This window comes from Lycium barbarum, chromosome 9 (assembly GCF_019175385.1).
Source record: "Lycium barbarum isolate Lr01 chromosome 9, ASM1917538v2, whole genome shotgun sequence".
Taxonomy (NCBI): domain Eukaryota; kingdom Viridiplantae; phylum Streptophyta; class Magnoliopsida; order Solanales; family Solanaceae; genus Lycium; species Lycium barbarum.
This window is the reverse complement of record NC_083345.1, coordinates 45377770-45402109: the sequence shown is the minus strand read 5'-3', so window position 1 is coordinate 45402109 and position 24340 is coordinate 45377770. Positions and strand designations below refer to the sequence as shown.

General features: G+C 35.7%; 1 protein-coding gene across 4 annotated transcripts in view; it reads right to left on the bottom strand.

The window, feature by feature from the left end:
* LOC132611525 (probable phosphoinositide phosphatase SAC9) overlaps nucleotides 1-15150 on the bottom strand; it is a 28935-nt gene extending 13785 nt beyond the window's left edge. The window contains exons 1-9 of one of the 4 annotated variants that reach the window (XM_060325947.1): nucleotides 15015-15150; nucleotides 13723-13810; nucleotides 13514-13594; nucleotides 11820-12418; nucleotides 9749-9881; nucleotides 7842-9058; nucleotides 5596-5703; nucleotides 5274-5444; nucleotides 4595-4837 (exon numbers count right to left, since the gene is read on the bottom strand). In XM_060325947.1, the coding sequence (XP_060181930.1) occupies nucleotides 4595-4837; nucleotides 5274-5444; nucleotides 5596-5703; nucleotides 7842-9058; nucleotides 9749-9881; nucleotides 11820-12418; nucleotides 13514-13535 (2493 nt within the window). In that variant the 5' untranslated portion in view covers nucleotides 13536-13594; nucleotides 13723-13810; nucleotides 15015-15150. Of the gene's footprint in view, nucleotides 1-4594; nucleotides 4838-5273; nucleotides 5445-5595; nucleotides 5704-7841; nucleotides 9059-9748; nucleotides 9882-11819; nucleotides 12419-13513; nucleotides 13595-13722; nucleotides 13811-14827; nucleotides 14973-15014 lie in introns of those variants that run through there. The other 3 variants (XM_060325949.1, XM_060325948.1, XM_060325950.1) reach the window with 3 other exon arrangements.
* Between the last annotated feature and the right edge of the window lie 9190 nt (nucleotides 15151-24340).

Sequence of the window (24340 nt, the reverse complement as noted above, 5' to 3'; positions counted from 1 at the left end):
CAAGTATTTCTATTGATTTACTATTTTAAGATTTTACTCACGTTTCATGCTCATGTTCAAGTTACATTCAGTTTCAATTCATGTCCTATATCTATGTTGTGCCATGTTCTTCGTTTCAGCAGGTTTTACATACTAGTACTATTCACCATGTACTAATGTCCCTTTGCCCGGGGCCTGCACTTCACGGTGCAGATACCGGTTTTCAGGAGCATACACCTGCGCAATAGGATCACTTCAGTTATCAGCTTATTGGTGAGCCCCACTCCTCTCGGGATTCAACATGGAGTCTGCATTAGTATTCAGTTTATGGTAGTCCAGGGCCATGTCCTGATAGTTAGTATTCAGACATGTTTTAGAGGTTTCATAGACAGATGTTAGTTCACAGAGTCAGTTGTGCTTTCATGTTTGCAGACTATTATGTTTTCATGATATTTCATGCTATGAGAAAATTTCAAGACTTTATTCCGCAAATTACATTTTCTTGATTCATTTAAATTGCATCATATAGATTATGTTGTTTTGGATGCCCATGTTGACAAGCAAGCCATGAGGTTCGCTCGGACACATGCAAGCAAGGCCCGAGTGCCGTGTTACTCCCAGGCCATGGTTCGGGGTGTGACAATACTTAGGCATGCCCTTGGGTTACAAGCACAAAGAGGTGGGCATCTGGGATGGGATTATAGAGAAAACAGAAACGAAGCTCTCAAAATGGAAGTCTCAATACCTTTCCCTTGGAGGTAGACTGACCTTGATAAATGCAGTGTTAGATTCATTACCCACTTATGTGATGTCTTTGTTCCCTATTCCAGCGGGGGTGGTGGACAAACTAGATAAGCTCAGGAGGGACTTTCTTTGGAATGGGAATAAGGAAAGTAAGGGTATTCATTTGGTGAATTGGGATGAGGTTCAGCTTGATAAGAAAGTAGGGGGTCTTGGTGTTAGAAATCTGAAACTTCACAATAATAGCTTATTGATGAAGTGGTTATGGAGATATGTGAATGAAGATCAAGCTTTGTGGAAGGATGTAATCAGAAATAAGTATGGTCAGACAAATCAGTGGCGCACTGATGAGGTGGTCAGTACTTATAGTGTTTCAGTTTGAAGGACTATAAGAAACTTGTGGCCAAGTCTAAATGAACATATAGTTTGTAAGGTGGGTGATGGCACTAAGGTACTATTTTGAAAGGAACTCTGGATTGGCCAAGCTCCTTTGATGAACACTTTTCCTGATCTATTTGCAGCATCCCTGATACTACTGTGGCAGAGTCCTGGACTCCACAAGGGTGGAATATTTGTTTCAGAAGAAATTTGAATGATTGGGAAATTGGCAGGGTGGCTGAGCTCTTGAAGGAAGTTGATAAGTTTAGAGGGATTTCTCCAACTCCAGATGTAATCAACTGGAAACATCAGTGATGGGAGTTTCTCAGACAGAAGAATACACAAGTTGGAAGTGCTGGAGCAACCAGGAGGAAGAACAGGTCCATGGACAAAGGTGTGGAAAAGTTTGGTACCATCCAAAATCAAGTGCTTCACTTGGCTTGTGACCAGAAAAGCCTGTCTCACCCATGAAGTCTTACAGAAGAGGGGAATGCAATGGGTCTCTAGATGCTATTTCTGCAATGAGACTGCAGAAACAAACAGTCATTTGTTTCTGCACTGTAGAGTGACAGCCCATCCTTGGTCACAGTTCTTCAGTCTCACTGGAAACAGTTGGACCATGCCAGAACACACAGCTGATTTACTAAGTTGCTGGATTAGAAGAGGAGGAAGCAAATCTCAAAAGAAATGGTGGAGAGCAGTTCCATCATGCATCTGGTGGACAATTTGCAAGGAGAGGAATGGGAGGTGTTTTGAGGATAAATTTAATACTCTGCAGAAAATTAAGTGGAACTGTATTGCAAATTTTCATTTTTTGGTGTAAAGAAGCAAATGTAGAGGGAGCAGAACAGTTGGTAGACTTTTTAGGAAGCATGTAAATATTTATCTTACTGCTCTTTGTGGATAACTTTTTGGAGGTCTCCAGCATATCCTTAATGCTGAGGAGTACAATTTACCAGTTTTCAAAAAAAAAACTATCAAGTCAAGTTTAATTGCAAAAGACGTACATATTCAAACTAAAATTGCAAAAGAAACATTTTCTTTTTGAAATGTAGTCTTTATGATCATTAGTTATTTATAAGAAAGTATCAAGAGGGTCTTGAACGTTCTTTAATCAGTACTCTAGCACTTGAACAATTACTACATTTTAAGTTCACATAGACCAACCAAATTTGCGAGAAAATGAAGAATATTACATTGAATTAACATCAACTAAAAAGAGACATTAAAGGTAATATATATTAATATTAACAGTAAAAAGAAAAGGAGGGAAAAGTGAGGTGAGATACGCTTCATAACATATTTGTACCTCATAAAATTGAAACAAGAAAATCAGGTGTATCTAATGAAATATTGATTGTTTATCTTCGTAGGTTTAGACTATATCTAATCATCTTAACCCTGACAAATAAGTTACCATGCCACATTGATTATTTACTCAAAGCTTTGATCTAATAACATTGATATTATTTCACAAAACCATGTACAACACGTCTCGACACGTGCCGAGAAACTAGTGAGTAACAAAAGTTTGTACAGAAGTTCTTCCCAAAAGAAGATATGCAGAGTTTTTCATATTGAAATAAAGGGATGGTGAAATGTTACTTGCCTATCATTCTGCTTTTAGGAATTTAGGTATAACACAAGTTTCTTCTACGCATGTCCAGTTCCCTTTTAAACATTTATCATTGTAAAAGAAAACATATCAATGAATAAGTAAAACAGCACAATGTACACTGATAGCACAATGTACACTGATAACTCCCGCACTAGCACTCGTGAGCTTGGAGACTTTCCGACACCTTTCACGCGCTAGAGCGATCTTAAGAGAGTCATCCAAGACGATTTGACGAAGGTCCACAATATGCTTAAGTGGTTATTTACAAGGAAAAGACCCAAGACTTAGCCCATTTAGCTTATTTTAATTAAGATGTAGTTTAAGGGTTTTTGTGGTAATTACTAATGTCTCATGTAACCCTTAGGATAAATAGTTGTTATTAGGGTTTTAGTACACGAGCTATTGTTGAATTTGGATGATTACTCCTTGGAGCATTGGGGAAGAACCCTTGTATCTCTTCTTCGAACCTGTCTTGGATTCTCCGAAGTAAGGATTTCCATTTATGAGTTCAATTCTCTTCTCCCATTAATTTAATCTAGTAATTGAATGTAATTTAATTATTAGATTATCGTTTCATTCTTCAATTTATCCCTATTCTATTTCTTCTTGTTGAAAATTGCTTTTGTTACTGCTGATTTACTAGAATAATAAGTAGCTTAGTTGTAGGATGAGTCTACTTTATTCTGCAGATATTCTGTTGTTAAGTTGGCTATGTAAAGTCCTCCTATGCTTAATAAAATTAATTGAGAGACTTTCAATCAATATTTTCAACCTTTTTGCTGCACCGTCTTTTAGAAAACCAACACTTCTCCCTAATTTTCTACGTCGTTCTTGTATGTTTACTTGAATTCCTTGCTTCCTTGAATTTGGTTGTTATCATTCTGCTTTTAGGAATTGAGTTAAGTCCCAATTTTCTTCGACGAATATCCAGTTCCCTTTTAAGCATTTCTCATTGAAAAAGAACCCATATCAATGAATAAGTAAAACAGCACACCGTACATGATTGCCTTCAACATGTATAAAACATGGGAAAAGTAGAAATAAACTTATGATAGTAGATGATAAATGAATATTCACACCACAAGGCAAATATATATATGTACATCAATAAAAATGAAAGGACAGCATACAAATGTTGTCCTTTATTTAGAAGCAATTATAAGGTACTTACGTAATTCTACCTTATCCAAAGAGGTACTTAAGTAATTCCAACGAGTAGCTCATAGTGGATCAAAGTAGTGAAGAAAAGTTTCACCTTATACAGCTATTGGTAAGTCTAGAATACCTCCATAAGATCAAATCAAATTACTAGTTGATTGCCCTTTAAGTCACAGAGACCTTAGACTTCCCAAAGAAAAAATGAATACGTTCAAAAGCAGCTTCTTTAGATCTTAGAGATGCTTTCCAAACAAAAATCAATCAAACTGACAGAGACAAAAGCAAATCAACAACCCCTTGACTATATTTAGGAAATTAAAGACAAAAGTAACAGGCATCAAAAGAATGCGGTCCAGAAAATTTATGTATTGTTTTTCATGCATCTCGTATGCAGCGTACATACCTTCTATCAAGTGGTTCATTTTCTTTTATTGGTTTGTGTCTACGACTTTGTTTCTAATATACTCCACTCTATTCACTACTACGCAAACTTTTTTTAATCTATATAACAACATTACACATCCAACGACACTTGGTGGGCTTCAATTAGTCATGCACCGCTGTCAAAACTTATGTTAGTCATCAGACTTGGACCATGTCTTCTTTTTCATATGCAGAGAGATGTAGTCAACACTTTCACACAAGACTGTTAAAGGGTGTAAAAGTCTATAAAACAAAGAAAGGGTGCCTAAAAAGTAGAATTATCTTGTTTCTTTGTACCTCACCGAGAGTTATAGGGCCTCCACCATCCGCAGCAGGATAAAATGTGAGTGCAACAACACGAGTAAGAAAATCCACTTCTCCTTCAAGTTCCTCAAAATCATATAACAATGGACGGGTGGATGTATCTTGAGCATGAAGGCGTGCACCTGCACCGGTGATAGCCATGTCCTCTGCGCTAATCGGTCCCGACAATGGTATCAAAATATTTGTCCCGTTTGCACACTGTGGTATAGAAGCTCCCTGTGAATAAATTCATGTAAAAATTGTGAACTTTTGACAGTAACCCGACATATAGGCACGTGAAAACTTTTTTAACTATTTTATTTTTCTGTGAAAGGTTTCCGTTTTCGGACATTTGGTAGGATACGTCGTAGCCTATAGGAATACAAAAAAAAAAAAAAAAAAAAATCCTCCAACAGGGAAAAGGAGATATAGATGCATGTTGTTTTCCCAGTAACAGATGGAAAGCGCAAATATCGGCCTATCCTACAGACACACCTTTAGCTATTATCAGAATCTAAAAGGCAAGGCACAAAACACTCATCACAGTTGAGAGAGAAAATGCCTATTCAGCAAATTGCATAAGCACCGCGTAGATTTGAATTTTATGAATAACAAAGAAGCAAGTAACAACCAGGTACAGGCATAATAATTTCACAATAGAAATGTAACAGACCTCCAGAACAAGTTTAAGTCCATCCAGATAACGCCCTGTCCTGACATCAACTGTTGATGGGAACGTTGAATCATCAGGACCATGTGCAACAGTGAGAAGTAGCTGACAAACATGACAAGGCTCGGCAAGGTGAATAAAAAGTTCAACTACATCAGCAGCCTGTGGGGTAACCTGTATGAAGATGTGTACACAACTGAGACAAGGTGCACAATGCTGCAGGATATAGATGAACCTACTGTAGATGAAACAGCAGGGGATTTTATACTGTAGATAATTCTTTTTATCAAATAATTTGCAGTATAAAATGCCGAAAGGTAGGTACCCATGTCATTGCTTTTCTTTTAAAACTAAGAAGACTTGCTCCACCATCAGAAATTGGAAACATGTTCACAATTGGCTTTAGAAAGCATCCAGTGGGACGGGAAGCGACCTGTCAAAATCAGCATAAACTGTGATATAGCCGCTATGTAGTGATAAGAAATGGTGACAGAATAAGTTTCAAATAGCTTTCACAATAAAAGGTTAGCCTCAACCAAAGATATAACCTCAACTACAAAAAATTTGACGAAAATTTCTCTGATTACAAAAACAACACCGCCAGCGTAATCCCACAAGTGGGGTTTGGGGATATGGGGATTTTTAGGCTTATGCCACTTTTATCATTCAGCTTAAAGATAATTCAACTGGAAAATAATTTCCTCTTTACAAGGAAAAAACTTCAGCAAAACCTTCAGGATGTTTTTGAATCCAGGCAGTATGGAAACCAGAAAGTCTAGATAGTCCAGTATATTATTATATAATAACGTCATTTTAGTTTGTAAATTATTACATTTCCATATGTGGTGTCCTGTTTGTCTTTGTCAAATCATAAGCAATGAGTCCACACATATATACACCTCGTAAGTTAGGAATCTGGAAAATAGTGACTTAATATCTTGAATCCCTTCGGAGTCGATTGATGCAACCTATCGTTCAATAATTTTGGGAGTTATCCTTTCCGTTGCCTGTTTCAATATTAAGCCTTTCTTACCACATCTATATTAAATCTTTTTAATTATTGAAAAAACAGTTTTATATACAAGATAGTGCCAGAAAGATGATTCATGGACAAAAGGCATTGCAAGATGAAGAATAAGAGCCTGGCATGAGTGGAAAAATTGAATCAAGAGCAGTAAAAGGAAAAAAAAAAAAAAGCAACAAAAGAAGCCTGCATAATCTGCCCGCAAAAAAACATAGTAACAAACCATGAAAGATCCTAATTGTTATGAACCAATAAGAAACCAAAACAAAAGGATTCTACTCTCTGTTGTGCAGACTCTTCAGAATCCCTGCTGCACCCGTGTTGACATGACATGGGTGTGGAATCCATACCAGATTTGGTCGATTTACCTTGGTACTTTGACCACATTCTATGACCGAGAACTACAAATTGATAGGGAATTTGGTTTGATTTTTGGGTTTATGTCATATATAGAGAAAGTTATAAAAAGTAAGAGAATGCTTTTCTATTAACGAGATAAGAATAAAATATTGGTGTTTATAAAGAATGAAGTTTTATTAGTTTTAGTTCAATAACTTTAACTAATCAAAATATACACTCTATATGTCGTAATATACATTACTTGGCTGTATCCCAGCACCTGTATCCGCACTCGGATCCATACCCCCGAATCCTAAAATTTATATGATGAAGAATCCGACCTCTAGATCCGCATCCAGATCTAATACCTGCACTCGTATCCGAGCAACATAGATTTTACCCAATAAAACGCTCTTCGGTCATGTACTTGTCCAGGATTGCACTTTATCAAGCTAAAAACACCAAATATCCAATATAGTAGCTAGAACCTCGTTCTCCACTAAAGGTTGGATGAAAAGATGAAAGGTGTGAAGAAGCAACATCGATTACAAACAGTTAGGATCTTTTTTTTTTTTTTTTTGGGTGCTGTCCGGAAGTAAATGGGAAAGGCAGAAAAAAGTGAAGAGATATGCAGCTTCCCAAGTCAGCATTTCAAACCCTCTGACACTAGAAATAAGTTTCCTTCATCTCCATTCACCCATTAAAAACTGCAGGGGATTATAAATGTTTCATCAAACGGGATCATCTCCTCCCACTGAACCAGACAGATTTCTCCAAAGCAATAGGTGGAGTAAGTTGTCTTCCTTTTCACCTTCTCCTCTTCATTTCCCATTCCCAACAATATCCAAATAAAGCACACTTTTGAGGAAATTATAGAAGTTCAACGTGATTTGAACAAGTTGTGGTTCATGCTTATGGATCAAGAAGAATGTGGGAAAGGAAAACCATTATTGTGATGTATACATAGAGAAAGACCCAGGTTGCTAACAATTATCAAAGATTTGAATAAAAAGGCCACTTCCTCGCTTATATGGTGATCAGGTCAACTAGGATGTGCTCACTGGGTGTAAATAAATAAGCTTAGAAGAATGCCAGTCAGAAGCTAAAATTGATAATTCAAGAAAACAATAGTTAAAGCAAAAGAAAAGAAAATGAAAGAAACTAGAGTCACATGTAACAAGAGTGTAGGAGAAAAATATAAAACATACATGTAATGGCTGGATTGGAATTGACGGGAAATGCTTGAAAAGCCTTAATCCAAGAAAAATCTCTAATTGCTTCTGACGAGAACTATCTACAACAGCATTCTTATATCTTCTCTGAAGGGTAATTTTCATATTCTGCGCAGCAGAAAACTGTTTAAATTTGCCGGCTTCTTCATTAAATATGCTAAGAATTTGGCTGTGCATAGCTTTGGAGCCAGTATACAATGTTGCGTGGATATCACCAGCAAGCAAAAATAAATCTGCTAATTGAGAGACAGGTGATAAGATTGTCGATCTCTTAAACTCATCAAATGTCATATCAAATCTCTTCCAGGGTTTATCTGGACAGGGATGATTCCAAGTGGTTGTCCTTGTGTTGTGATCAATAAAATATGTTTTCCCAGTTACAGCATCAGTCCGTTTCTCCCAGCCAGGGGGTAATGGAGCTGTGTATCCCCCATTGTTGTTATATGACTGATACCCATATGCCAAATCACTGTCAAGTGATATACCTAACCGTCTGCACTGCTCCATAAAAACCTGTAGGGCACCAAAGAAACTAGCAGCATTGGTCCTGTCTAAAGAATCAGCGCAATTGAAACGTATCACTCCATTTTGATGCGATCTTAAGCAGAATGCTCCATCAATGTCATCACTGTAAATTACTTCACCTTTGCAATCTTTGATGCGCTGAAGAGAAGGCAGATAATCCCCTTCAGTGATGCTAATAGCAACTGTGGGTGCTTTTAGAAGGTACCAAAGTCCTTCAATTGTTTGTTGTTCTCCTTTCAACTTCACACTGGCGTGCCAATCATAGTTTATTAAATGAACCCGAGTATAAGGTAGTTTTCCAACTGATCTAATATAATTCAAAGATTCCTCAAAATGCTGAACCAAAATCGATTCTGATTTGCCTTCACCATTCCTAAGCAAGTTGACACATATAATTGGAACAAAAGCACTCTTTCGCTGATTCCCACTAGCAGCTATATCTAGGTTTCGTGCATCATATCTTTTAGTTAACCTTTGATAATATTGAGCACTTCCTTTATAAGGGTCACGATTCGAGACATAGATTTCCGCTTCTGCAGCAGTTAACTTCAACTCCGCACCCCACCACATAGGAATAGTGCCTCTTCTCCAGATGTAAGTATTGAAAGGAACACTTTGAACAGCCCTTTTGGGAACCCAAACAAGTTGTTCACATTCAACTTCATTGCCTGTGCATCAATCAGTAGCGAAATTAATATATAGGGATCATAATTACAATAACGTGCCTCATTTACAGAGTCGCAATAGATTACAAATTGACAGATATCGTTTAGTAAACATCTCACAGATTCTTTTTCTTGCAAAAGCATATGTCCAGCATATCACACAAAATTAAACTATCTAAACATTATTAGGTTTTATAAAATATTTAAATTATCAATGGAATATATATAAACACACACAAATATACATGTCAGGACAGATATCAGAACATACCGTGCTGGAAAATTGAAATTAAATTAGGTATAGAACGGATACCACCATTCTATGCAGAGAACAGAAAGTATACACTAAAGGCATATAGTGGATCCCTGGCCCATTCAATCAATGCTCGAGAAAGAAAAGAGACAACTACTTTGCCTCAGAGATAAGGTTTGAAACATATGTATTATCGCTAACCAAAGCATGCAGATCCTGCAGAACTATGTCAAACAAACAGTAATGGAAGAATAAATGAACAAATGCAGAGCTATTATAAAGGAATATTCTTAACCATATCCATAAGAACAAAATTCACAAAGAACAATGATAACCTGGCCTCCTTTTTCGACAAGTGACATAACTTGGTCTGTTCCCAAAGGCCAACAAAAGGAAAAGAAAAAATCAAATTCAAGATGTACAGGGTAATTTTATGCTACCTGTACTATAGCAGGAATTCAAGCCCCTTGCTAGATACCGAGTCCCAGGGTGGAGCCTACTACGTCGAGCAGTGAGGGCAACAACCCCTTCTTTCTGACCTAAGCTTCCAAAACTTCGGCATTCTGCAAAGCCCTATGGATTATCATCGTCCCAATGAGAATTCATATATCACATTCAACATAATGGTTCATAACAGTAAGAGTTCTGACCCTATTTATCAAAAAAAAAAAAAGGAATATTACACCTGAGGTACAAGTTTTTTTTTTTTTTTTTTTTTTTTGGGGGGGGGGGGGGGGGGGGGGGCGGTTGTACAGACGGGAGATGACAGATAGTTACAACTTCAGTTTCTGATTCAGATACAGCCAGCATAGGTAGGAATAGAAGAACAAAGGCATGGAATACACTGGAGCTAGAAAACATCCCAGACAGTTACCAATAAAATTATCAAACCAGAGTAGTAATGCAGTTCAACCTCCAATTTAACCAACAATCTAATGGTTCTTTCTTTATGTTTTTGAGAGTTATCAGAAAGTTTTGGAAGTCCTAAAAGAAGACCATTTGTTAAAATATTATGTGGAATGATCATGTCTCCATCTTACTAGCATTTTAAGTTAAAATGCAGAAGAAGAGGGAAGGCGGTTGATAAGACTTCTCACATAAACACTCAAAACAACCAGGACAAAAGATCAAAAAACAAAAAGTCATCAGATTCTATTTGTAACAGTGACCATTGTACAAAGGACCAACATCATAGCCATGAGGAGTCTATCCATGAAAGGATCAGATGATATTTCTATTCAAGCATAAAAGAATGAATTTGACACATATTTTCATAATTTTATGTCTTCAACTTCTGAAAGGCTGGCACAGAGCATATAACTTATAACTTACTGATGAGCCAACTGCAGCATATCCTATTTTTTAAAGCTCAGGTGGATCTGGAGGAGGAAAACCTTTTTCCTTAATAATAGAACCGAGAGTGCAAACATTATGATTTCACTTCGAATCCTGGTGCTTTGGTTTCAGATTGCTGGAATAGTCACAACCAGTATCTTGATTTCATAGAAACTGTTTTGATTGGGAAATTCCTAGGATGGCCTTGCTTTTAGATGATCCTGAGAAGGTGCTCCTAGAAGAACGGGTACCAGATACTTCCATATGGATTACGAAGGTAGATGGAGTTTTCTCAGTGAACTCTTGCCATAAAATTCTGGCGATTATGGAAGTTGAAAGCTCCTTACGAAGTCAGTTGTTTTTTGTGGACAGCTTCGCATGATGCATGCCTTACTCAAGGCAACCTTAAGAGAACAGGTATGTGTCAGCCATCTATTTTTGCACTGCACAGTAGCAAGACAGATCTGGTCGCTGTTTTTTAATCTTTTTAGAGTCTCTTTTGCCATGCCCTATGCAGTAAAGGATCTTCTAGCCAGCTGGGCATTAGGGGGGATGAGAAAATCAGTGAGGAAAATTTGGAACACTATGTCAGCATGTGTTGGGTAATATGTAAAGATGCTTTGTGGGGAAAATAGAGGCTGTACAGAAGATTAAGTACACTTGCTTATGGTTTTTGGCATTTTGGTGTAGCCTGTGGGATGTTAAAGATGAAAATAGTATGCTTGACTTTATAGACTCACTACAGAAGTAGGCTTTTGTACAGGTGGAATATACCCTTTCTTGTTCTGTACGGAATGATCCTAAAATATTTTTTTTGCCTTGGCACCAACTTAGTGCCAGATTTCTGTTTTCAACAACTACTACTTACCAGTTCAAAAGAAGAAGAAAAAAAGTGTGCAAACATTACGTAAGAAGTGCATAACAAAAAGCTTCCTTCATAGGTGGAAGGAGATGAGAGAATCTACCAAGTTAACTACAATTTTTACATCACAAGGTTTACACCAAGTACAAAAAGTGAAAACATGAGGTTCTTATTGTTTCACAGATCATAAGGCTTTGCTTTGTTTTTCTTTCTTCTTTTTCCTTGCATCATACACATACCAGTGGAACTCATTGCAAGTATCAAATGCCACACAAAAAAGTACAATATCTAAGGTACCAAGTATGAAGTAAAACCTGCAGAAGAACAACACAATGCTCTGGAAGTCCAATCTTTTTGAAGGGCATTGAAAACCATTTATTCCACACAAATTCATCATCAGGATTCTGCAAGGGCATACGACTTGGAAAAGGTCTAGTAATGTCCCGCGATTCACAAAAATAATGCTTGCCATCAATATCAAGCTCCGTCACTTCTTGAACATTCTTTGTTTCACCTTTGCCCAATGGCTGAGGGTTTTGAAGTGAAATCTTGATCCATTGGGTCTCAGTTACAGTATATACACATCCGCCCCCAGGCAAATTTGGAATACTGGCCGACAACTTTGTCGCAACAAGAAGTAAACCATAGCTCCCAAGAGAAGCATAGCCTAACACAGCTCTGGCATAGATTACACTCTTGCACAGCCATTTTGAACCATTTGTCACGTAATCTAAGGCTTCATTTTGAGAATTGAAAATATCATATCCTGTCTTTGCATTATAGCGAAGATTCCCAGTTGTGGGATCAACATAGATCACCTGTGTATCCGTCCTTGAAGACAGACTAACAATAATGTATACTTCACTAGATTCCAGAGTAACAACAACAACAGATGTATCCCGCAAACGTCCAGCTGAAGTGAGTAAAAAACAAAATGAGTGAACATGCCAGAAAAGTAGGCTAAGGCACTAAATTCAATTCTACTAAAAAAAAAAAAACTTTAACGAAGAGAATAAGTTATACAGCCAGTACAGGTTAACTCTTTTCTAGCAAGCGAAGATGAAAAAAAAGATAGTTTTAGCGCCACTAGCATGGTAATAGTTTTAGCGCCACTAGCATGGTAATAGTTTTAGCGCCACTAGCATGGTAACTCATACTAGCTGTGTCCAACAAACAGACCCAACCAAGAACACGGACCCCCACAATTTGTTCCTGCAGATTCAGTGCTCCCATTGGATTTAACCTCCAACAGGCACTTCTATGTAGCAAATGAGATTGAAAAATCAAGATGAATGGAATTGAATATCCCAATCAAAAGTTCACATGAACATATAGCTTGGTAAACAAAGACAAGTTGCATGCTCAAATAGAACCAAGTACTTTTCTTAGTGAAGTAATCTCAATAAAAGGCATCAAGGAGATGCAAAAAGTACATGATACAAGATTTGAAAGACTTATCTCCGGCTGAGAAATAGGTTCTCCCCTCCATCGTGGAGGAGAGACTCACCGGAAACGGACCAAATCTAATCAGAAAAGGTGTTCTTTTAAAATTGGCTAATTTCCCAAGAGTGAGTTCCCAAGAGAAAAGGGGCTTTTTTGGGACAGGTGGAAACTCACGAAGCATATCTTATACAAAAAAGGAGCTGTGATCTAGAAATATCTTCCTAGTAGACAACACCATTCATCGTACCAGAACTAAGTAATGTAGCCTTTTCCTCAATCATTCAGGATTCTCACATAAAATGCACACAAGAATGCAATTTCCGATATTTACCACAACAAATAACTAGAAAAATCGCACTGTGGCTAAATTCTTAAGAGTTACCATTTTTTAGCAAAGAATTTCCAAGCAACTGACTGAGAAACAGGTAGTAATAGTTTAATGTCCAGAACCAAATTTTGCATCCAGGAAAAGACTAACCATCACTGTAACTTAAAATATGTGCATGTAGAGAGAAAACAACAGTAAAAGCAAAAACAAGAATCTTCTTTAAGAATTATAACTTACAAATCTTACCAGGTGAATCCATGTCGTGATAACTAAATAGTTTAGGTACTCATGAGACCTTTGAGAATTATAATTCCAAATCTGAAAACATGCATGGAACGAAAAATGTCAGAAGATTACCAAAGAGGAAAAAGAAATGTTTGCCTCATTTCTTTCCTATAGGAAAAAATTCTCTTTGCTATATAAAAGGCAGAGTTCATCTAACTCACCCAAATTTACAATATCTTCACTTCATCAACATCCTCAAAAAATGCACCTTTCTGGCACAAATTCTGAATAAGCTTACGGCTTTCAACTCTGCAAAATAAATATCCCAAGTCTGACAGTTCTATTCCATATGTTCCCAAAAGCAGTAATGAAATTGAACTACAGAAACAACATGGCTTATTCACAAACAATACCACCAGAAATCCTAATCTTATCAAGATCTTTAATATCCCTCTGTTTCATTTTGTTTGCCTTACTTTCCTTTTTAGTCTGTTTCAAAAAGAATGCCTCTTTCCTTTTTTGGCAACTCCATAATTCTAACTTTCCACATAGCATATTTAAGACCACAAGATTCAAAAGTCTTAGCTACTTTCTTAAATTTCGTGACAACTCAAAACCAGACAAACAAATTGAAACAAATGGAGTATATTTTATGGATCTTTTAAAACGTCATAAAAACCTACCAAACAACTAAGTCCAAATTAAGCTTCACTAACCAAAACAGGAACCTAATCAATAAACACTTAATCTACATCGGGTGTCTATACCTATCAAAGGAACTTAATCTAGCAATTACCTGTCCCAATTTATGTGACACTCTTTCCTTTTTAGTCAGTTCCAAAAGAACTACACATTTCTATATTTAGTAACAATTTGCCTTTAAACTTCCCATTTTACCCTTAATGAGATGATTTACAGTATGTATGGCCTATTTTAGACTACCAAAATTCTTCCTTTCATTCTTAAACTTTGTGCCCGGTCAAACACCTTCACATGAATTGGGACGGAGGGAGTACAATTTAAAGTATCATGATTAACTGATAAATTGTGTATGAAAGATACATGCCTTGCATTCATTAATTTGGTAAAGTTTTACGACTTAACCTCCCAAAACAACAGACTTTACCATGTAACTCATTACCAATATTATAATTTGGAAGAAGAAAAGCGGAATATTTGAAACTTGAAAAGAAATCATTTCAGCAACTAATTAATTGATATATTGTGAATCAAAGAAAACAAAAATTAATGAAGAAAACCCTGTAAGAGTTGACGGATCACTTTAAAAATAAGAAAGTAAAAGGAAATCAATCAATTTATACTCACAAAATATTCAAAGATTGAAGCAAGCAAAGATCCAAATGTAATTTAGAGGTTGAAATCAGATCAGAATAAGTTGGAGTTGTGTTGGGTAATGAAAACATAATTGATCAACAACAAAAGATCAATATTGATCCGGTATGCATTCGAATACTGGTCAATCAAAGAATAATTACATCAATAAAAAGCTGACCTGATGTTCAACGTTTTCCAGCTACACGAGTTTCTGGATTTCAATACCCAGTCTTATTTTAAAGTAATAATAATGATTTTGGTGTTTCCAATTTTATACTAGTAGCCAGTTTTGTTTTCTCTCTTTTATATTTTTTGCATAATGGGGTTATTTTATTTAATAACTCCCTTTGGTCTAATTTATGTGTCGGCCTTCGAATTTCGAGAGTTCAACAGTTTAATTTTGATTATAAATTCTTCAACTTCTTTAAATTAAAACTTATAGATTTGGAAACTATGTAAAAGGTATTATGAGTAACAATTTAAAATATTTTTAAAAAAGAATATATGAAAAAATTACGTTAAAAAAAAATGTTTGAATCTCGAAATGCAAAAAGTGTCACATAAATTAAGACAGAGGAAATAATATTTTACCAGTAAGTAATTATTTATTAAACTATAAATAAAATAAAATAAAATAGGATATAACATATATATGTGTTTGGTTTTACATTAGAAAAAATTGAATAAATTTATATTTTCAATTTTAATATTGATCTTCTTAAAGACTTTGAAAGAAGAGCTTTGAAGAAAAACATCATTGACATTGTTGTTTTATTCCAGAATTAATAATTTCGGGATTGTTATTTCACTCACAATCATAGGCGGCTCAATAATATTTGTGGCCTAAAGTCAAATTTCAATGAGAGGCTTGAAAAACTTTCTAAGAAAAATTGTCTCTCTAGAGACATGTTAATCTTTTGGTAAGCTTTTATTATTTCCACAAAGACATTCTAACAGAAACTACTAACATTATTATATATGTAATGTAGGCCTTTAGGAGAAACAAAAAATTACTAAGCTAGCGTTTGGATATAGATTTGGTTGAAATTGAAAAGAAAGCTTTTGAAGTTGTATTAAAAATAGATTTTAAAAATTGAAGTTATGTTTGAACATGCATTTTACTTGAAAAATAGTTCAAATTTTATAAGTGGAAGAAAAATTCACCCAAAAACTGGTTCAAACTAGTTTTTGCAATTTGAAATTTTTCCTTCTACAATTTTATATAAGCAATATAGATATTTAGAAAAAGAAAATACTAATATTGTACTTTTCCATTTAAAATACTCAATTTTTAAGAATAATTAATTATTTATTAGTAAAAAATGGGGCCTTCATAACTTTGGGGCCTAATTATGGCAAAGACTTCGGTTGCCTTATGCTTGAGCCGTCCCAGGTGGGCAATTGGCGCGAATGCCCCTCTTTTGGGCTGGTCTTTAGATTTTGCCCCTCAAAATGGTGGTCTTTAATTATTGCCCTTCCGAGCAAAATTAACATAGTAAAAAGACATTACTACCCCTAACCGTTACATATAAAACATAACAAAAATCGTTATTCTCAAATCCTTCTATCGTTAACTCAGCCCAACTTCGTTCCCAAACCAGATTTCTCAATTATTCAAATCGTTGTTTCAAGCCAGATTTCTCCATTGATTTTGCTGCTACAACATCAGTAAAAGGTACAAATCTTAATTCAACTCAATTTAACGATTTTATTGAGTTTAGATTGTTAATATTTGAAAAAGATCATCTTCTACGACCTGATTATTAAGAAACAGATGACATTACGCATGATAAAATTATTCAGCAAAATAGAATCAATTGGATTTAATGCTTTGTTCTGATTTTAATTACTTTATACCTTAATTAAATTAGTATACAATGCTTATTTACTTGAAATTGTAATTATAGTAAATTCAATTTAAATCAGGCAATGCTTATCGATTTAAACTTGAATTAAGGTAAACTGTGTGCAAATTTAGAACAAGTATGCCGGAGGAGGCAAAAGTTCAATTTACAAAAAAGTAGAGTATGCCGTTAACGGCAATGTTTTGAACCAATTTCATAACAAGTATGCCGGAGAAGGCAAAAGTTCTGGTTTATGTAGAAGTATAAATTAGTCCAGTTGCGTCAATCCTCTAATTGGAATAACTGTTGCAGGCATTTGATTTAAATTGGATGAAGGTAGAGGAGGTTTTCATTTTATTTTTTTTAAACCAAAAACAGTTACTGCATTATCATCAGCAAAACAAAAATTGATTATGCCGGAGGAGACAAAAGTTCAATTTACAAAAGAGTAGAGTATGCCGTTAACGGCAATGTTTTGAACCAATTTCATAACAAGTATGCCGGAGAAGGCAAAAGTTATGGTTTATGTAGAAGTATAAATTAGTCCAATTGCGTCAATCCTCTAAATTGGAATAACTGTTGCAGGCATTTGATTTAAATTGGATGAAGGTAGAGGAGGTTTTCATTTTTTTATTTTTTTTTTAACCAAAAACAATTACTGCATTATCATCAGCAAAACAAAAAGTGCTTATGTCGGAGGAGGCAAAAGTTCAATTTACAGGAGTAGAGTATGCCGTTAACGGCAATGTTCTGAACCAATTTAATAACAAGTATGCCGGAGAAGGCAAAAGTACAATTTACAAAGTAGTAGAGTATGTCGTTACTGGCAAAGTTCTGAACAAACTCCTGAACAAGTATGCCGTAGAAGGCAATACTTCTCTTTAGAAGCCATTAAAGTAAAATTCTACAAACCTAAATAAACTTACACTTCATTAACATACATTTAAATATATATATATATATCCACAAAACATAAAATCCTAACTTCATAAGTACCAAACTACCATCATTAGTTCTAATTTCACGTGTACCCATTCCAAATTGCCCCATCGTCAACTTGGCCAGTGTGCTGGAATAACCTCTGCCTTACAAATCGTAATTCTCTTCGCAGATCATCATTTTCTCTACTTAGAGCACCATAAAGAGCCCTCAGAAAATCTATATCTCTTTTGATATCAGCAATTTCATGAGTAATTTGCAAATTTGCAATATTAGGATGGATTTGGTTATGAGGATGGGCATGTTCATGTGCTTGCCCGTGGCCACCATTAACATGTACAATATGTTGATTTTGGTTCATTTTGTATGTGATTATATCTGGTTTTCAGAAGTAAAGTGTTTTTTTTTCCTTCTTCAAAGTTGTGTTGGTTTATATAGAAGTATAAATTAGTCCATTTTAAATTGGAATATCTGTTGCATGGATTTGATTTAAATTGGATAAAGACAGAGGAGGTTTTTCAGTTTCATGAAAATAACTGTTGCAATTTCATTGGAATAACTGTTGCAGAAACAATTACTCCGTTTTTGAAGAATGCTGGTAGCGGCAGAACTTCTGTTTACAAAATGGTAGAGTATGCCGTTTCAGGCATACTTCATGACTTTACATACAAAGCCTGCTGGGAAGGGCAGAACTTAAATTTTCAAAACTAACAACTTAAATACATTTCATTTTGTTTTTTTCTCAAGTGAATCTCTCTTTATGCAGGAAGTTTAACAAAAAAAAATGACACCAAGATGCATCCACGTAGCCTTCAACGGCAAATAGGACGCCGCCTACAATTATGTTAATCATGAAACCAAGCTAATACTTGTCAATGATGGTGTAAATTTTCAACAATTCACTCAACAGATATTTGCGGGGCATACACAAGATACTCAGCAAAAAGAGGCCAACATATGGTTTGACACCAGTGAGAAAACATCCAAAGGGATGCGTGTAACAAACGACATTGATCTTCACACTTGCTTGTACCTGCTCAACAACAATGACAACTTCAGGAATTCCCGTTTCATATTAGAGTTCGATTCAGCTGATGCGGAGGACAACCCATTACAAGAACATCATAATGAATCTATCCTAATGACAGAAGGACAAACCATAGAGGAAATTGGCAGACAACTCTGCATTGCTTATGAAGAAGACATGTCTGAAGTTGGATTGGATGACGAACAACACAGCCCTATTGGACATAACCTTGGGATTCCACTTGAGCAGAGCGAGATAGTAACTCCTAACTAGACACCTCAGCAGCTACAATGGCAACTGCCAAACATTGAGCAAGTTGTAAACAATGACCTTTCTCAGCATCCAACTTCAATGAATGTTGTATCACTTACTCAGAGCATGACAGTTGAAGAGACACAAACACAGCCATGCAACAAAACAAAGACACTAAAAAGGAAGAGGATACAAAATGATACACAAATTTTGACACCTAGTGCATCGATTGATCAAATAGAAGTTGGCATTCTATTCAAAGACAAAGATACCGTGAAAAAGTGCATGAATAACGTTGCAATTACTCATCATCAACAGTACAAGGTAGAAAAGTCATGCACGCAACGGTATTACATCAGATGTGTTGATCCAACCTGCATTTGGCGTTTCCACAGTTCAAGGTTCAGAGGATCAGAACTTTTCAAAGTAGTTAACTTTGAAAAGAGACATAGTTGTTCAATAAATTTCATCACCTCTGACATGAGGAATGCAACTTCAAAAGTCATAGCGGAATACATTACAGACCTAGTACGCCATACACTACAAGAGATAACACCCAAATTTGTCATTGAAGAAATGAGAAGCAGATATGGCTTGCACATTGGTTACCACAAAGCATGGCGTTCCCTCCAACACGCTTATAATGTCATAAGAGGAAGCCCAGAAAATAACTACACACTTCTACCGCAATATCTTCACATGATGAAATTAAGAAATCCTGGAACAGTTGCTAACATCAAATGGACCGCTGACAATAAGTTTAAATATGCTTTTTTCGCGTATGGAGCATCAATTGAGGGTTGGAAACACTGCAGACCAGTAATGATGGTGGATGCAACCTTCTTGAAATCAAAATACTGCGGTGTGCTCATGATAGCAGTAGCAAAAGATGGAAACAACAGCATATTTCCTCTCGCATTTGGTATTGCTGACTCTGAGAATAATGAATCCTACAGGTGGTTCTTCAGACATGTGAAAAAGGTGTTTGGCACGCGCAAAGACCTATCAATTCTTTCCGATCGCCACTCGTCAATTGCAACTGCAATCAAAGAACTGTATCCAAATACCCAGCATGGAATATGCATCTACCACATGGAGAAGAACTTGCAAAAATATTTCCCATCCGAAGCGACCCTATCACTGTTCTACAATGCAGCAACTACCTACAAACAGGCAGAGTTTCGTACCTCTATGTCACAGATACAACAAATCGACTCAAAAGCTGCAGAATACATAGAAGAAGAACCACCGGAAAGATGGGCACGTTCATTCCACACCAACAGGTGTTACAACATGCTCACAACAAACAATGTCGAGACAATGAATTCTGTATTGAGGAAAGCAAGGGAGTTGCCAATAATGGCATGTATTGATTACATCCAGAACAAGCTGCAAAATTGGTTTTACCAGAGAAAATTGGACGCAACAGGACCGTCCCATGACCTGACATGTTGGGCTGAAAAGATTCTGCTTGAAAAGATAAGTAGAGGCTTCACAATGAAAGTAAGTACATTTTACCAACACACACTTCAATATTAGTTTGGTGAGAAATTCATAGTTTAATTTTAACCAAACACAAAAGTTATGCTGGATAAAGGAAAAACTATCACCCTATTTTTATACTTCATTCTGCCGGAAGGGGCAGACACTTGTATTAACTAGCATGGAATTATGCCGGTGAGGGCATAACTATTACACTGTTTTTATGCTCACAATGAAAGTAAGTAGATTTTACCAACACACTTCAATCTTAGTTTTATGAGCAATGTATAGTTTAAAATTAACCAAACACAAAAGTTATGCTGGACAAAGGAACAACTATGACCCTATTTTATACTTAGTTCTGCCGGAAGGGGCAGAATCTTATTTTCAATGTACAGGAAGTATGCCGGAAAGGGCATAACTCTCATATAATCTGAAAATTGCCACAAAAAATATCACTCATTTATATTGTCAATTTCCACAGGTAGAAAACATAACTCCCGTCAAATTTGTTGTGAAAGATGAAGGATATCAATACAATGTAGACCTGAAGAATATGACTTGTGAGTGCTTGGAGTTCCAAACTGACGAGTTACCGTGCACACATGCCATGGCAGTTATAGACAAAAGAAGTTTGCCAAAATCTACATACTGTGCGGACTGGTTCAAGAAACAAGCCTGCCAAGAGACATACAAAGGTGAAATACTATCAGTTGGAAATCAAGACTCATGGATTATTCCACAAAACATTATGGATATTAAAATAACGTCGCCTGATGTTAAAATAAGACCTGGAAGAAAACAAACAAAAAGATATCGCCCAAGAAGAGAATCAACAAAGTACACATACAGATGTGGTAGATGCAAGTTCTTTGGACACACTAGGGAAACCTGTAACCACAGTCCAGCTCTCAATCCATATTCAAGAAGATACAGGAAGAGGAAATTGTCATCCTAACATCACACTCTTATACATGGTTTATATGAATTTATCTTATGATTCTTGACGCATAATGCACACTCTGCCTGAAAGAAATGGCAAAACTTTGGTATTACTAAGACTGAGACTTCAAGCATCTTATCACTCATTTATTCTTCTGTCCATTCTTTCTTTTATTGTTTTCTTTTATTAAGTTGTTATCTTCTTGTTGCTGATAATAAAAGACTATATAATAGCAACAGATAAATGTCCCTACATGAAATCTACAATTCTCTACCATAAAACATTGAGGAAAAAGAAAAAATATCATCAACTTTAATTATCCAGTTTTATAATTTATGCCTCCTCTGACAGGTATAATAGTTTTTGCCGGGGAAAATGGCAAAACAAAATTGGTATCTCAAAGACTACATCCTGGTAAGTTTAATATATGTGTGCCTTGGGACATAACAATATTCCTTCTCTCTGTTATTTTCAAGTTTTACATTTATGCCGGAACTGGCATGTCTTCCGCTTACAAAATAAATAAGTATGCTGTTAGGGGCATACTTATGTGCTTTGTTGTTTATAAAATATTTTAAAATGCTGAAAAATTGGAAAAAACATTCAGCACAACACAATTAACATTAAGTAAAATATTTCATTCATTCATAGTAAAATTTCATTCATACAAATTTTGCAACAAAAAAAAAAAAACATAGACTAAAAATAAAAATTCATTCATACTAAAACAAAAATAATGAGCATATCTAGTCTATAACTACAATCTCCTCCTTCTTCTTAACAATAATCCCTATGCCAGCATTGCACTCAACAAGCCAAAAGCATAGAGTATCTCCTTCCTGCAGCCCATTGGTATCAACAAATTCTTTCCACCCCTGGCAAAGGCGCCGATATGCACCAACTTTGTAAGTCATCTTGTAGTAATGCCGACCATAAAGCACATAGGCTTCGCATTCAGAGTTCGGAAGACTGTCTGAGATGTCATTTGGAAGGATCTGCAACGAAATAAACACACAAAATTATTACTAAAAATAAGGATGAATGGAATAAAAACCCAGATGAAAACAAAAAAGTTTCGTGATAACATTTACACATACAAAGTCATCGTTAAGGACATAGGACCTGCTTAACCTTTTCTCGAAATTCACATCCATTGTTATGTGGCAAAAGTTGTATAAGAAAGAGATAAAATGTGAGTGAATATAAAAATGGTCTAATTTATAGTGTAAATTCATAAGTATAGTCAAAATACATTTAATTAAAGTTAATAAATGCGTTTGACTGCCCAAATAGTTGGCGTCTCAACTAATCCCAATAAAATGCATTCTGACTGGTCAAAAAAGTTAAAAGGTTTTGTCTTTGTAGCTGATTGTGGCAAGTTCTCTGAACTTAATTTCTACCTGAAAGGGCAGAACTTCTATTCATAAAATGACAAAGTATGCCGACCCCGGCAAACTCGTATTACATAACCATCATAAAGTTGTGATGCAAAGGGCATAACTTTGGTTTTCAACAAAATAACAGCATTACGTGACAAATAATCCCCAATAAATGCATTTTGGCTGGTCAATAACTTTAAAGGGTTTGTCTTTGTTGGTGGTTTTGGCAACTTTTCTGAACTTAAATTATGTCGTAATGGACAGAACTTCTATTTACAAAATGAGAAACTATGCCGACCCTGGCAAAATTCTATTACACAACCACCATGAAGTTGTGATGGAAAGGGCATAACTTGGATTTTCAACAAAATAACAGCTTTTATGAACAAATAAGTTGAGATTAAAAATGAACACCATCAAATTACAAAGGGGCTTAAAGTTGAAATTTATAACACAAACAAACTATACAAACTTAATTTCTGCCGGAATGGGCGGAACTTCTATTCATAAAATGACAAAGTATGCCGACCCCGGCAAACTCCTATTACATAACCATCATAAAGTTGTGATGCAAAGGGCATAACTTTGGTTTTCAACAAAATAACAGCATTACGTGACAAATAATCCCCAATAAATGCATTTTTGGCTGGTTAATAACTTCAAAGGGTTTGTCTTTGTTGCTGGTTTTGGCAACTTTTCTTAACTTAAATTATGCCGTAATCGGCAGAACTTCTATTTACAAAATGAGAAACTATGCCGACCCCGGCAAAATTCTGTTACACAACCACCATGAAGTTGTGATGGAAGGGGCATAACTTGGAATTTTCAACAAAATAACAGCTTTTATGAACAGAGAAGTTGAGATTAAAAATGAACACCATCAAATTACAAAGGGGCTTAAAGTTGAAATTTATAACACAAACAAACTATACAATCTTATAACATTTACAAAAAACACTAAGGGCGCACGAAAAAAAAATACATGGTGCAAAAATAACTAAAACAAACTATTTTTTTCCTTTCTTCACAGATCTAGCTCAACTAAAACAAACTATATTTTTGCTTTCTTCACAGATCTTGCTCTCTTTTTCATCTCATAATCACACTCCATATTGTTATGCTCATGATAATCACTTCCAGCTGTATCTGGTGGCGTGTCATAACCCTTTTTCAGCTTATCTTTCCCATGACAAACCAAATTGATTGACCACTCTTTCATGTAGTCCATCAAACCAGAACCATCCCAATCAGCAGGATTTTCACCACTAATCAGCATATCAGCAAACTTGATCAAAAAACGACCACAATTATAATCTCTGAAAGTCATAAAAGAGAGATGTTTTAGAACAACAGAAAACCAAAAACAATAAACAAAAATAAAAATCAACAAAAAACAATGGAAAAAGCTAAAAAAAAATAAGAATGAAACGTACGATCCTTGCTTTGGACAGGCAGCCCAGGTATATGTCAGATTACTGAAGTTATTGTATGATGGCCTGAATAATTGAAAACCATTGACCTCCAACAACTTAGGGATCATACCACAGTAGGCCTCGAGAATGCGAACCAAACGATCATCATTATGATTGAGTGAGTTATAAACTACCAATTTACGCTCATCAATCATAAAAACAGCAA